The 14,452-nt window shown below is 57.9% G+C and overlaps 1 protein-coding gene across 1 annotated transcript; it reads left to right on the forward strand.

Moving 5' to 3' along the window:
- Window positions 1-992: 992 nt before the first annotated feature.
- AQP1 (aquaporin 1 (Colton blood group)) lies at window positions 993-12,809 on the forward strand. The gene is made up of 4 exons (XM_060107470.1): window positions 993-1,506; window positions 11,146-11,310; window positions 11,591-11,671; window positions 12,585-12,809. The coding sequence occupies exons 1-4, from the start codon at window positions 1,117-1,119 to the stop codon at window positions 12,762-12,764; spliced, it is 816 nt and encodes a 271-aa protein (XP_059963453.1). The 5' UTR covers window positions 993-1,116; the 3' UTR covers window positions 12,765-12,809.
- The last annotated feature ends 1,643 nt before the right edge of the window (window positions 12,810-14,452 follow it).

The raw sequence follows: 14,452 nt of genomic DNA on the forward strand, positions 1-14,452 counted from the left end.
CTGGGGATCTATCCCTTTCACTTCCACTTTTGCTGATTCTACTTCTCTCTGTCCTTCCTTCTCTCTCTGTCTCTCTTCCTCTCTCTCTCTGTTTCCTTTTCTTCTTCCTTTTCTGTCCGTGTCTCTCTGCCTCTCCCTTTCATGCTCCCTCCTTGTCTCCCCACTCCCTCCCTCCCAGGCTTTCCAGTATCCAGGCTAGGCTGCCATTCCTTCTGTCTCCCCGTGTTCTGCCAGCTTGACAGTCTTTGAGAGGAAAGTCCTCACCTGCCCTCATCTTCCCACACCTGCCCCGAAATCATTTGCTCAAATTGCTTCAGAAGCTGGAGGGCTCCCAGCATGGGGGCCTCTCAAATTCTTACTGATCTCAGGCCTGCCCTTGACCACAGAGTGGAGGGTGGTCCACGGACAAGCTCTCTGCACCCTCTGATGCCTCCGTGTCCCCATCAACTTTGGCCTGGCCGGTGGGGCTGGGGGCTCTGGGCCATTCCTACAGTGACATCCAGTGGCCAGGTCTGGGCCAGGTGTGAGAGGCCCAGACTGCCCCTGGGGACCCCGGACCTGTGGACTCCAGACTAATGTCACTCTGAGGCGGGATGGGGATGCCAGGCCAGCAGGGTCACGGTGCCTGCCTCCAGGAGGGCAATGTCTACCTGCTGAACCCAGCTGCTCACCCCGCCCCATCCATCCCGAGCGCCTGGATGTGTCCTCGGGCACCCCCTGAGCTTTGCACACAGGGCGGGGACACGGGGATTTCTCTGGCCCTGAGTGGGGCCAACTTGGAGGAATTTCTCAAAGCCTATTAGAGCAGTGGCTGCCTCCTGCCTGCCTCCTCGGGCTGGGCAGGGCTGAGGGCGGAGGACAAGAGGGAGGGAGGGGAGAGAGGAGGAAGGGAAAAGAAGTTGGCAGGCTGACAGCAGAGCTGTGTCTGCATCCATCGCTGAGAGGAGGCCCATGCGGTGTGGGGCGGGCCACGAGCAAGGAGAGGCCTTCCTCCCTTTGTGCTCCCCCCTTCTCCTCCCCCCAGGGTCCTATAAATAGGCCCAGCCCGGGCTGTGGCTCAGCTCTCGGAGGGAGGCAAGCACCAGGCAGCGGTCTCCAGCCAAGCCCCCTGCCAGCATGGCCAGCGAGTTCAAGAAGAAGCTCTTTTGGAGGGCAGTGGTGGCTGAGTTCCTGGCCATGACCCTCTTCATCTTCATCAGCATCGGTTCTGCCCTGGGCTTCCAGTACCCGATAAGGAGCAACCAGACGACAGGTGCCGTCCAGGATAATGTGAAGGTGTCCCTGGCCTTTGGGCTGAGCATTGCCACGCTGGCCCAGAGCGTGGGCCACATCAGCGGAGCCCACCTCAACCCGGCTGTCACGCTGGGGCTCCTGCTCAGCTGCCAGATAAGTGTCCTCCGGGCTGTCATGTACATCATAGCCCAGTGCGTGGGGGCGATCGTCGCCACTGCCATCCTTTCGGGCATTACCTCCTCCCTGCCCAACAACTCGCTTGGCCTAAACGCGGTGAGTGGGGTGGCCCCAGGCTCTGGGGGCTCAGTGCTGAGGCGGCGCTGGTCTCATCCTCCGCCCATTGTGCAGATGGGGACACTGAGGAACAGAGAGGACAAGAGGTTGCTGGAGGTCATGCAGAGTTGGGACTGGAACTCAGCTACGCCTGCCATCCAGAGCCTGTTTCCTGCCAGGCACTGTGGGGGAGCTGAGACCCAGCATAATGGTGTGGCCAATGTCCCCTGCGGGCCTCTATTGTGGGGAATAAGCACGGGTGGCAGCTCACAGTTGGGCCAGCAGTTCCTTGCCCCTGGGCTGTGGTTTCTTGTACCACCACTCCCCAGCCCTGCCTGTGCAGCAGCTCTCTCCCTGTGCAGCCTGGACCCTGGGGACACTCTGCCTGCTGTCCCCAGCCTCCCTGCACCACCTGCCCGGCATGTCCTGCAGCTGGCCACACAGTCCTGTGTGAGCAGGGCTCTCCTGGAGGGGGGTCACTCAAGCTTCCAGGCAGCCACCCAGGTCCCCCAAACAAACTGCCTTCAACGAAAAAGCTCCTCTTGCTCCTCTGGGCCCGGGAATGAGACAAAGATGGGGGGTGAAAACACTTGCTGGACAGCCTGCAGGCGGCTTTCCTGGATTACAGCAAGGCGGGCGGGAGGCGGGTGGCCGGAGCGGGGACATCTTGCCTCCTGTCTTGGTCCACTCTCTGTCACCAGACACAGGTGTGGCGCGTGTATTTGTGTTTGTGAACGGTGTGTGCACGTGGGTGCCGGCATGGGCCTCCAGGTCTGTGGAAGCTGGCTCCACTGCTTCTGGAAGTGTGTCTGTGAGCACATTAGTGCTGCTCTGTGAGCATCCCAGGGGGTGCGTGTGTCCCTGTGTGCGCCCACTGCTCGTGGCTTGAATGGGGCCTGGCCTGGGGGCACTCATGAGAAGCACATGTGGGCCACTGGGTAGGAGCTGCGGAAAAGAATTCCTCCCGGGCCGCTTAGCACAGCTAATTGGTCGTTGGCGGCAGCTGCCTGCTGTCGTGGACCTGGGCTTTTCCAGACCCTCAGCCAAGTGCAAACTCAGACCTGGCTTGGGCCGCAGCAGGGGGAAATTTGGCCTGAGAGGCTGAGTAAGGCTTGGAGGAGGTCTCAGAGCACCCGAGGGGGTGTTTCCACAGGGAGGGAGAGAGGCAAAGGAGCAGAGAGGAGGAATCAAATCAGGTCGAGACTGGCGGGGCCTGGGCCGGGCAGGCCGGTGTGGGAGAGTAAGGGAGCCGGCCAGGGGCTCTGCAGAGAGAGCCGTGGGTGGTTTGAGAAGCAACTGCCCTCTTGCTTCCCAGCCAAAGTTCAGATCCTGGTGCTGCAGCGGGCGGGAGGCTTGGTGAGGTCTGTGCAGAGGGCAGCTGGCATGACCCTGCCAAGGAGGGATTAGCACTTCTTGTGTCACAGTGACACCTCACCCAGCCTAGGACTGAAGGTTAGCCCTGCGGCCTGGAGTTTAGACTTTAGTCGGGGAAGATGTGGTCACGGTGGATGGAAGGCCCTCCAGGCCTGTCTCTCCAGTGGGGGCAGAGCCAGGTGACGTCGGGTAGCGCGCACTGGGTAGGGTCAGGACCACCTTGGGGCTCAGCTGGGCACGATGGGGATTGGGAATGGGTCCTCCTACGGGAGGAGTTGAGTCTCCCCAGGCCTTCCGGCCCCCTCTTGACCTTCCCTCTCAAGGGACAGGCAGGACAGGCATCTGCTGGCCGACTTGGCTCTCTCACATGGGCATCCCAGGCAGACTTGAGGAGGGCAAGCGCCTACCTCTGTGCCATCTTGATCTGGCCACACCCTGCTTTAGTGTCCCTTTCCCTCTCAAGGCTCCATTTTCCAAAGTCACCCCAATACCTGAGCTGGATGGGTTGCAGAAGGGGGAGAAAAAGGGGCCCAGCCCTGGGCGGGGAAGCAGGCAAGTTGGGTTCAAGGCCTGGCTACTGCTAACTTGTTGAGTTTTCTTGGAGTTGAGAACCCTGAGGCTCCAAGAGGGGACCTAGGTCTCTTGATATCTCTTGGCCACACCCATACTACGAACAAGCTTACTTTGTGGACTTGAGTTTATCACTCTTCCCAGCAAGGTCTGGCTAACAGGAGCCCAAGAGGGGTCAGGCTGAACGTAAGGGCACTGAGGGCTGTGGTAGGGGCCCACGGACTGCCCTGGCCACACCGTGGAAGTTTGGGGTCCAGAAGCACAAGTCCTGGGCTGAAGAACAGGAAAAGGGTCCAGAACACTGAACCTGGGATCTGAAGAGACCTGGGAGGTGGCCTCAATACCTCAAGAGGGGCAGAGACCAGCCTACACAGGTGACACACTCTTTACTCCAGGCTCTGGGCGAGGCTCCCACAGCCCCTTGAGTCCCAAGCCCCACCCCAGCCCAAACCCATCGTTGGCATGGAGATTTCCAAAGAAAGAAGAAAGAAGTGGCAGGAAGCGGTTGGAATGAGTCAGGGTGTATCCCCCGGGGACATGTTGAGGACAACTTTCTCCTCACTGAGTCAGGGCTCAGGAGATACCCCAGAGGGACCATGGACCTCTATCCAGCCTGGCGCATCCTGGCTAGTTCTCAGAGCCAAACCCTGATTTTGTTCCTCGAGTGAGAGGCTCGGAGGCAGGGGTCGATGTCAGGCCTGCCCTGCCCTAGCTCAACTACTAATACCCTGTGTGATTTCGTGCAAGCAACCTTGTCTGTGTGGCCCCAGCTCCCATCTGTGGAAAGGGGAGCTCGCAAGGTATGGCTGGGCACTGGGAAGTCGAAGATGCTCCTGAACCTTGGAATCTGGACCATTCGCCTGCCCTTTTCGCTCTTCCCCTCTCTGGCTTGCTCACCCTATAAACGTGACTGTCACTGCTGCAGCCTGAATGCAGGGCTGAGTCAGCCCAATCCCTGCCCTGGGAAGCCCATGGTCCTGTGCAAGATAAGCCCGGGGCACATCTGTCCGTGATAGGGGGCAGGAGGCCGGTGCGATAAGAGGTACCAGGGCACCTGGGAACTTCTGACTTTGAGCTGTGGTGAGGGCCAGGAGGGCTTCAGGGAGGAGGTGCCATGAGAGCCTGAATGTAGGTAGAGGAGGTCATGTCCTGAGAGTCGTGGGGTGCGGCTGACGGGGAGTCATGGTGGGAGGCTGGGGCTCTGGAGAGAGGTGAGGGCTCAGGGTTCAGGCCAGTGTCTACCTGTGTCCAAGAGGGGACTGGATGCCAGGCCATTCAGAGCCTCTGATTTCAGCCCCTTCGGGGGCTCAGGCAGAGTGTACACGTCCCTCATTTGGGTGTCTTTTCTCAGCCCCATTGATTCTGGGCCTGACTGCCTGGGGACTGTTTCTACGTGCTGCATCCAGGGCCTGCCTTTAGCCCCAAACTCCCCACTTCCCCAGTTTCCTGGGCCTCAGTTTCCCCAGCCACAGAATGAGAGCACCCCCCTCTCCCTAACCCCCCTTCCCCATGCCACCGGTTCTTCCAGAGTTGAGGGCCCTCGGCCTCCCCCAGAGCTGGGGGTGGGCTGGGGGAATGGGAAGCCAGTTTTCCGATGGCCCTGCCCAGGGAGGGGGCTGGGGGCTGGGTGGTGATGCCATTGATGGGACATATAATTACTGTTTCCAGCCAGAACCAGATGAGGGGGAGGGCACAGAGCAAGGCAGGAGCTTTGCGGTGGAGACTTTCCTTACCATGGAAAATTCTTAGGCTCTTTCCCCCCTGAGAGCCCTCGGAGCAGCCCTGCCCGCCCCATGTTGCCCACGCTGACACCTGGCCCTAGCCAGGGCTCGCTGTGGGAATCCTCATGTGAAGGAGCTACGTTCTGAGAGGGGACATGGCCCGCCGGGGTCCCTCGGTCTAAGGGGACTTGCCTTGACTCCCCCGTCCCCCGGTCACAGCCTCCCCTCACACCTGGAGCCTTTAGCTCACTGCAGGCCAATCCCACACTGTCTCCCCGCAACCTGATCTCAGACCCAAGTAGTGGTCCCCGCTTTCTCTAGGGCCCCGCCCAGCAGGGGTGCCTTTAGCCTTACCCATCAGGGCTTTCCCCAGGCAGGTCAAACATGCCCCCTGCCTCGCCTTGAAGACTGGTTTGGGCAAGCTTTCCTGGGGGCACAGGGAGCCCTTGGTTCTTGCTGGCCGAGCCCCCCATGGTCCTTGCCCTCTGGAAGCACCGACAGGTCTGGGGTCTCCTGAGTGGGCGTGGGCTGAGCCCACATACCTGCAGGTAGGGGCAAGGAAACGTTGTCCTGGCCAGGGTCCCCTCAGCCAGAGCCTCTCTCTGGGGTCCAGAGGGGCTCCTTACCCACGGTGGTGCCCAGGGGGTAAGTGAGGGGCTGTCTTTACACAACCAAGGAGCTACAGTCCAGCGGGCAAGCACACCCTGAGGCTGGAAAACCTCAACTCAAAAGAGGGTAGAAAAGGCTGGGAAATGCCCATTCCAATGAGCACTTTCTTTCAGTGCCTGAAATCCCAACATCAGGACAACCAGAGGCAGGTGTCTGCTCAGTGTAAAGAAAGACGCTTTTTTAAAAAAAATTGGGGAAGATCAGCCTCCAAGTCAGTAAGCTCAGGGCTGTGCAAGTAGGGTCTGTCAGGCAGCCGGCTGCTCTGGGGCGTGTGTCTGTGGAGGGCATCGGGCGGTTACAGGTGGGTGGGAGGTCCTATAACAGGCTCCATGCCATATGGAGACCAGTGGTTCAGATGGCCTTGTGGGAATCCTGCACTCAGGATCCTGGCCCGGAGGGTGACCGCAGGTCTTGGGGGCCGGGGTCCCACATCAGGCGGGGAGGAATTCTGGACAAGATCTGGGGCTAGAATCTGGGCTGAGGCCTCTCTTTTACTGGTAAGGAAACCGTGGCCCACAGAGACATGGAGACGTGCCTAGGTTGCATAGCAGATGATGGCAGGCAGGACCCCCCAGCCTCCTGCCTCCAGCCCTTGATTATCTCTGCTGCTCCAAATTGCACACATTTACGCTGCACCAGTACACACACGTGCACTCACACATGCAGTGGTACATGGCACATGGGTGCACACACATGGGCATGAAGCACACTCTCAAGCCTGGGTGGTCCCACTCAGGCCCTGGGACCCTAGGAGGCTACGGGGAGGGTGGTCCTCAGTGGAACCTCTTCCTTTCCCGGGCAGGAGGACAGGGCTGCCCTGAAGTGAGGAAGGGAAGGAGGAAGCCATTGCTTTGTGTATTGTTTCTTGTCAGGAAGATGAAATGGCTTCTGGGAGCAAATAAAGGGCACTTTGAGACCTGCCTCTCTCTCTTTTACTCAAGGGGGCTTCCTTCTCTTCTCCTCCATCCCCAGCCAGTAGTGGCACTTGTGTGTGGGAGTGCAACACACAGGGACAGGGTGACACACTCAGAAATGCGTCAGACACACAAGATGAGCATCTAGGGCCACACAGAGAGCCCTGCCCCAGCCTCCGCAAAGCCCCCCTCCGTAAGAGATGGCACCCTGCGTGATAAGGATTTTCAGAGACAGTTAAGATGCCTCTGGCCAATACATGATTAGTTTGTCTGAATGTCCCACATGGGCTGAAAAAAAAGAGGGTATATTCTCAAATATGGAGGTGCAGGGCTTATGCATTTTCCTTAAATCAAACTTGTTAATTGTGGGGTTCAAATCTTCCTTGTTCATGCTCTTCATATTTTTTGACGCTTCATTCCATCCGTTTCTAAGAGAGGATTGTTAAACCCTTTCACTCTGGTAGTGGACTGATCATTTTCTTCTTGTAATTCTGTCAATTTTTGTGTCAGATATTTTTGGCTTGTATTGTTTAGTGCGTACAGGTTGAGAACTTTTGTAACTCTTGGATAGACTTTTTGTTGACTCATTGTCTGATAAACCTCTTAATGTCTAATGAAAAAGAAAAGAGTCACACCTGGACACATGTGGTCACCCACAGATACCAATCTACAAAGACACACAGGGGCACACAAAGCCGTGGATCCTCAGAGGCACATGCATGCCAGAACAGTCACGGAGGGGTGACGTTGGGGGCCTCACCGAGGCCCCCCTCACTGGGAGTGCTGAGTGCTAGAGGCAGTGGGTGTGTGGGGCAGGCCTCAATGTCTTCCCTCCCCTGTTCTTTGAGAGTGGATGCCCAGAGCCACAGCCGGGCCTGGCTCTAGGACCTGCTGTTCCCCAAGGGTGGGACGCCACGGTGCCCAGGCCAAGCTGGGGCCCTGGCCCTTAGAAGCTACTTTGGTCATCCTGCCCATGGGCAGTGGGGAGGGTTTGAGGCCCATTCCTGGAGAGGTCAGCCTTGTGCCACCCTGGTGCCTGGGACACCCCGGCAGCTACAGAGCATATTCTGCCAGCTCCTCAGGCCAAGCTGGGGATCGTCAGAACCCTTAGCCCAACCTGTGGGTAGCCAGCACCTTGGCCTGTGAGTTTGGGTGGCACAGATCCCCGGAGCAAGGATTCTGACTTTGCTCTCTCCTTCCTGGGCCTTGGCCTCCTTGTCTGTCATCTCACAGAGCCTTGAGCAGGCTGCCCTGCAAGGTCCACAGAGACCAATGACTGGCCTGTGGTCTCCCAGTTAGAAAGCAAATGAACCAGCCCTGCCAAGCTCCAGAGGGCTTCCCTGGCTGCCTCCAGAGAGGGTGGAAGTGCTAGAAAATTAGCATCGTCTGCTACTTCTGTCACCACACAGCGAGTGTCCCCTTTGAGGTCTGGGTGGGGAGATGAGAAGGTGTCTCCATTCTGTCCCCACCGAGCTCCCAGGCCCGGGTGTCTGAGGCACCCACACAGGAGGCAGAAAGGTTACTTCTCTGCAAGATATGCAGGCCGTTCAGTGAGGGCTCGGCAGAGTGGCAGCAGAAGTCAGTTCTAGCCGGGGACCCCAGAAAACTTCTGGGTGCTAGTGGAGTCTGCACTGGGCCTTGAGAGTGGGCTGCAACGGGTTTGAGACAAAGATGGAGAGCCTGCATCTTTCTGGTGCTTTAACCAAATGTGTGGATTTTTCTGTTTTTTCTACTTGTGTTCAGAAAATTGATTGTTACTTTTTTTTTTTTTTTTTTTTTTTTTTGCGGTACGCGGGCCTCTCACTGATGTGGCCTCTCCCGTTGCGGAGCACAGGCTCCGGACACACAGGCTCAGCGGCCATGGCTCACAGGCCCAGCCGCTCCACGGCATGTGGGATCTTCCGGGATCGGGGCACGAACCCGTGTCCCCTGCATCGGCAGGCGGACTCTCAACAACTGCACCACCACGGAAGCCCCTGATTGTTACTTTTTTGGGGTGGGGGCCTTCATCAGTGAAATATAAGACCTGGACTGGGCAAAACTACCTGGGGATGTGCAAACATTTTTTTTTCTATAACAAGAACCGCAACTGGGATTAGCCCTATTTAAGCAATTGTGTCAAATTTAATAGGTTGTAAACAGGAACATAGGGTCTGAATGTTTACTCGCTCTTTTCTGGACATCAAGTTTCAACAGACCTTTAACTATCCCTTCCGATTTTGAGTTATCAATTTTTTTTTTTCAGATGTAAGTAACACAAGGGCTTTGGCAGTTGAAAGAGAGGGGGTCATAGACATGGCAACGATGTGGTTCTGGGCTGTCAGGTTCTAAGGGCTCTGGGCAGCTAGGAAAGGGTACATCCTAGGCTTCCCAGGGCAGGTGTCACTTCCTGTGGACTGGTCATGGCACCAGGCCCCCTGCTCTGCACACTTTGCATGAAAAGTGGTGCCCTTGGGCAGAGCAGGGGCTGGGATGCTCAGACCTGGTTAAGAATCGGGGCAGGAGGTAAGCTTTCCCAGACCACATGTGTGAGGAGAGTGCAGTGGGGATGGGGAGTTTGAAGCAGGAGCCGCTTAGAGCAATGGCTCCATTAATCAGTGTGGAAGGGCTGGTTTCAGGACTCCTGGCAGCTAGCAATTATGCGGACCCTGGAGAACAAAGGAGAGAGCATGAGGAGGAGCCCTGAGCTTCCTGAGTGCTCAGACATGGAGGGTAACAGCAGGTGTGGGTGTGATGGGCATTGGTACAAGCTGCCTGGCCTCACCAGCCTCGCCTCCGTGGAGCCTGTCCCGGCTCCAGGCGGGCCTCACTCCCATCTCCACACTCCTGGGCAGCAGAGCCTCTCCTCTTCTGCCTGCCACAGCCCCCAGTCCTGGGGATGAGATGAGAAAGAGCCCGAACAAAGCCACAACAACCATCCTGATCCCTCCTGCCTCTGCAGCCCTTCCCAAATGCCCCAAGACTGTCCCCACAGCCTTAGAACCTCTGGCCTCTCTGGAGAATGGGAAGGGAAAATTAGATCTATTTTACAGATGGGGAAACTGAGGACCAGAGAGGGTGGAGACCATAGTCATGGTGCCAGCAAGTGGGAGAGCAAGGACCTGAACTCAGGGTTTCTGCCTCCACAGCCCCACGGAGTATGAAAAAACTGGGTATTGCCCAGAGGGCTGGCTGAGCTGAGGGGCTGCAGCCCTGGGGTTGGCCAGGAAAGGCCGAGAGCTGGGGCTGCAACACAGGGGAGGGGATGTGAGTCACTTTCCCTGTGACCCAGGGCTGCAGACAAAGGAGGGAAGAGAATTGTTCTTGTAGGATGGCCTCAGGGTGGGGCTGAGAAAACCCCTGGATGGTGGTGGAGTGCCCTCCACCTAGGACTCTGCAAAATGCCCTGTGGCCTTGGAGACAGCCCCATTCCCCTACCCTCCGGATGAGACTTCAAGTTCAGTCTTATTTGGACACACCAGCCTGGGAGAAGGCAGCCTCCGTGGCCACGTCCAGGCATCTTTGTGAGGGGGCCTGTGCTGACGTGGCCCAGCTCCCCTGTGTGGGCATATCTGGCCGCTGGGACCCTCATGTGCGGGAAGGTGCAGGGGCTCCATGGGGAAGGGTCTCCCTGGCAGCTGCAGAGGGAGGGCTCCAGTGACCTCATGGCAGCTCCTATTCCCTTCTTGTTCCATGAGTCATGTTTCTAAAAGTGGCCCAGGAGCAAGTGGGAGCCAGACAGTGGTGGTGCAGCCAACATAGCCAAAGAGAGGGAGGGGCGCTGGGCCAGGAGGGACAGGGAGGGGGTAGATAGGGAGGGCAGGGCCCAGAGGAAATGGGAGACAGACACTGGACCAGGGGAGAGACAGACAGAGGTGGGGAAGGAGACAGAGGGTGGGGATGCAAGGGACGTAGGCTCAAGGGCAAGAAGGACATAGGGAGCTGTGGCCAGCTAACTGAGGAAGCCCCTCACCATCTTTGGGAATTTTAGATGCAGCAGAGGATGGGGGGGAGTGTTCAAGACTTTTGGAGTAAGAAGCAATGTCTCCAGCTGGGCCCTGCCACCCATTTCCTTCTCTTCTTTAATTGTCCCTGAATGTCCCTAACCATCTCCTCCCATGTCTATGGCTCACCTGTCGCCTATGGCCTTGGTACCCCCAAGGGTACCCCGGCCTGGATGTAGCTGGATGCAGAAGCCCTGCCCCCCAGCAACCCCAGGCCTCTCCGGCCTCCAGACAGAGTGCCACAGTGTTTAGGCCAAGCTGGCACTTCAACAGGTGTGTGAGGGGACTAGGTCCACTAATGGCTGTATGTGCTGGAGTGTGGCCTTGCCAGGCGCTGATGCGATGGGCTCTGAAGGCACTGAGGGTCTGGCCCTGGGACGCAGTTCTTACTGCCCCTCTCCCCTACAGCTGGCCCCTGGCGTGAACACGGGCCAGGGGCTGGGCATCGAGATCATCGCCACCCTGCAGCTGGTGCTGTGCGTGCTCGCCACCACGGACCGGAGGCGCCGGGACCTCGGGGGCTCGGCGCCACTCGCCATCGGCCTCTCTGTGGCCCTGGGGCACCTGCTGGCCGTGAGTGGGGACCTTCCCAGGTGGCGGTGGAGGTGGGGAGGGCGGAGCCAGGCTGTTGTGGTGTCCTGTCAGGACAGTGGGTGGGACCCCGACAGGGCTCATGCCGTGGGGTGGGGGGACCACCTACCTGGGAGAGGAAAGCGCAGGCACCTCCTGCCCATCCTTCCGGGTCTGACGGTCACTTGTCTGTTTCCTCTCCGGTTCTCTCTCTGTGTCACCCTCTCTCTCCCTCTGTGTCTGTATCTCCTCCCCTGTTGCCCCTGCGCCTTCCCCCTCACAGATCGACTACACAGGCTGCAGTATTAACCCAGCCCGGTCCTTCGGCTCCGCGGTGATCACGCACAACTTCCAGGACCACTGGGTAAGGGGTCGCAGGGCTGCCCCGTGGAGGTGGGTGGGAGGTTTTGGTGCCTTATGGAAGACCCGCCCCCGTCCTGTGACATTATCTCCCATCACAGAGGCTCTGGGAGATGGCCAGGGTGGAGGAAATAGGGCAGCTGAGACCTGAGACGAAAGCGCCGGTGGGCTCACGCCTCGGGCGGCGTAGGCCAGCCTCCCGTCCCAGCTGAGACCTGCCCCATGTCATCCCAGTGTCTCTTGGTGCCTGTGTTTCCTGAGCTGGGAGGTGCGGGTGTAGGAGTGCCTGCTTCGCGCCCAGCACAAAGGTCTCGGCACCTGTAAGCTGAGCACGACACCGGAGTCAGTGCCCGAGGGATTTAGCTGTTCCCACTGTTGTTGTTTCTTTTCCAGGCCACTTTTTTTTTTTTTTTTTTGCGGTACGCGGGCCTCTCACTGTTGTGGCCTCTCCCTTGCGGAGCACAGGCTCCGGACGCGCAGGCTCAGCGGCCATGGCTCACGGGCCCAGCTGCTCCGCGGCACGTGGGATCCTCCCAGACCGGGGCACGAACCCGTGTCCCCTGCATCAGCAGGCGGACTCTCAACCACTGCGCCACCAGGGAAGCCCTCCAGGCCACTTTTGATCAAACCAGACTGTCTCTGGGACCTTTTCAAAGCTGGGGAGGGTGGGGCACTGGCCGCCCTCAAGAAGGGGCTGGTCTGACCACGCCAGGCGTGCGGAGCTGGGTCGCACCGAGGCAGGGAGACACCCACTACCAGAGTCCTGCCTTGGGCCAGTCGTTGGGTGGCACAGGAATGGGGATGCTGGGGTTCAGGCATGGGTGGGAGGGAAGCCAGGCGGTGGCGTGGTGGAGCAGGGGTCTCAGGGTAAGCAGGTCCCATCAGACGCCCTCTGAGCACGTCTGCTCTGTTCCTAGATTTTCTGGGTGGGGCCGTTCATCGGAGGAGCCCTGGCCGTGCTCATCTATGACTTCATCCTGGCTCCGCGGAGCAGCGACCTCACAGACCGCGTGAAGGTGTGGACCAGCGGTCAGGTGGAGGAGTACGACTTGGATGCCGACGACATCAATTCCAGGGTGGAGATGAAGCCCAAATAAGGGGGCCTGGCCCAGGCATCCATGTTGGGGGGGCAGGGGCGGGTGTAGGGAGGGGAGGGATGAAATCCGTTTTGTAGACACTCTGACAAGCTGGCTCAGTCACTCCCCAAAGATCCGCAGGACCTGCATAGTCAAGCCTGATTTGGGGCTGTTTCTATCACCTTCTTTCTCTTTCTCTGTTTCCTGGCCTCAGGGCTTCCTGGGGACCAAGATTTTCCAATCACCCACTCCCTTGAAGTCACAGAGGAGGTGAAAGAGAGGGACCCACCTTGCTAAGTTGTCCCCTCAGAGTGTGATGGCAGGTGTGCCAGAAAGTCCCCCCTCATCCCAAAGTTGCTCACCAACTCACCTGCTGCAGGTGCCTGGGGCTCCACTGTGATTGCTCTGTGCCTTTAGGCATGGCCCTCTTTCCTGTAAAGTGCACTTTCCCCCAAGGATGCTCTGATGGGGAAAAGATCCCAGCAGGTGCAGTGGTTGGGGCAGGTGGCAGACAAGCCTCGGCCTTGTGACCTGGCTCACTTCCAGGGCCCCCCTAGATGTGCTGCATGACCTTGGGAAGGTCTCAATCTTGGGGCCCCAGTGACCCCATCTGTAAAGTTGCAGGGACAGGGAAAGCTATATGGGCCTGAGGCCCCTCTCTAGGATTCTGTAAGTGTAGACACACTGCAGGTTCTGGAAGATGTAGTCTGGACCAGTGTGCTGCTTCTTCCACTTGCCAAGTATGTAGTTGTACCTACACATCTATGTGAACACGTGTACGTAGGCATACATGTTTCAAAGCAAAGAGCAGCAGACCATCCAGCCACTGGAATTTCCTGTTCCTGGGGGGAGCAGGTCCGATAGTGGCTCCACTGGACAGAGGCTGCTCTTGTAGAATGAAGGTCATTTAGAGGGCGAGGGAGGAACGCCCATATTCCTTCACTGAGTTGTAGTTGATCTTTTCCACCTATCACTGCATCACCCCCATCATTATTTGGTTCTTCACTTTCTCCTGCCAGTGCAGACACAGGTCACCATTATGCAGGTGTGTTTATTAAAGGGCACTTGGTCATCTGAAGGTTACCAAGCCTGAGGACACATGACCATGATTCGGATCAGCCCTTGGAGGCAGATGCCCTCGTTGGACACTTGGGGGTGCTTCTAAGCCCCCAGCTGATCCCAAGGGGGAAGGAAGAGCAGATTCCCCCCTTATTCCTGAGCTCCTGTTTGGAGGCATTTGGGGCAGCTGGGTGACCTGTCTAGGCTGCCCAGTCATAGTCTTCCCTCCTCTATTATCTGGAGGGGAGAGTTGGTCTTGACCTGAGGAAGTAGCTATGGCTGCAGCCCAAGGACAATTCAGAGCACAGTCTGTTTGGGGGCAGCTATCTACACAGTCCATTCAATTCCACCAGGGTCAGAGCAGGTCTCCCTATGTGCCTGTAGCCATGATGGTGATAAAAACTGAGAGACACAATACACAGGTATCTAGGAGCAGCAGGACGATCCATCATGATATCCACACACTCCCTTCTCCATTTCCTAGCAAAAACTTCTAGCCCATTTAACAGATAAACTGAGGCCCAAGGACCCACAGATAGATAATGATTTGGCCAGGCCTAACAGCCAGGACCATGTCTCTGGCTACTCCCTGGACTGTGAGACTGGTCCCTCTCAGTCCCAGCTTCTGCATTTCTGCCTGGGCAATGGCC

Source organism: Mesoplodon densirostris, chromosome 9, assembly GCF_025265405.1.
Source record: "Mesoplodon densirostris isolate mMesDen1 chromosome 9, mMesDen1 primary haplotype, whole genome shotgun sequence".
In the NCBI taxonomy this organism is placed as follows: Eukaryota; Metazoa; Chordata; class Mammalia; order Artiodactyla; family Ziphiidae; genus Mesoplodon; species Mesoplodon densirostris.

Excerpts from the sequence above, each read along its gene's own strand:
- AQP1 (XM_060107470.1), top strand. The coding sequence starts at position 1,117 with ATGGCCAGCGAGTTCAAGAAGAAGCTCTTTTGGAGGGCAGTGGTGGCT. Across the intron at positions 11,311-11,590 it reads CCCTGGGGCACCTGCTGGCC|ATCGACTACACAGGCTGCAG; the intron begins GTGAGTGGGGAC and ends TCCCCCTCACAG. Across the intron at positions 11,672-12,584 it reads ACAACTTCCAGGACCACTGG|ATTTTCTGGGTGGGGCCGTT; the intron begins GTAAGGGGTCGC and ends CTCTGTTCCTAG.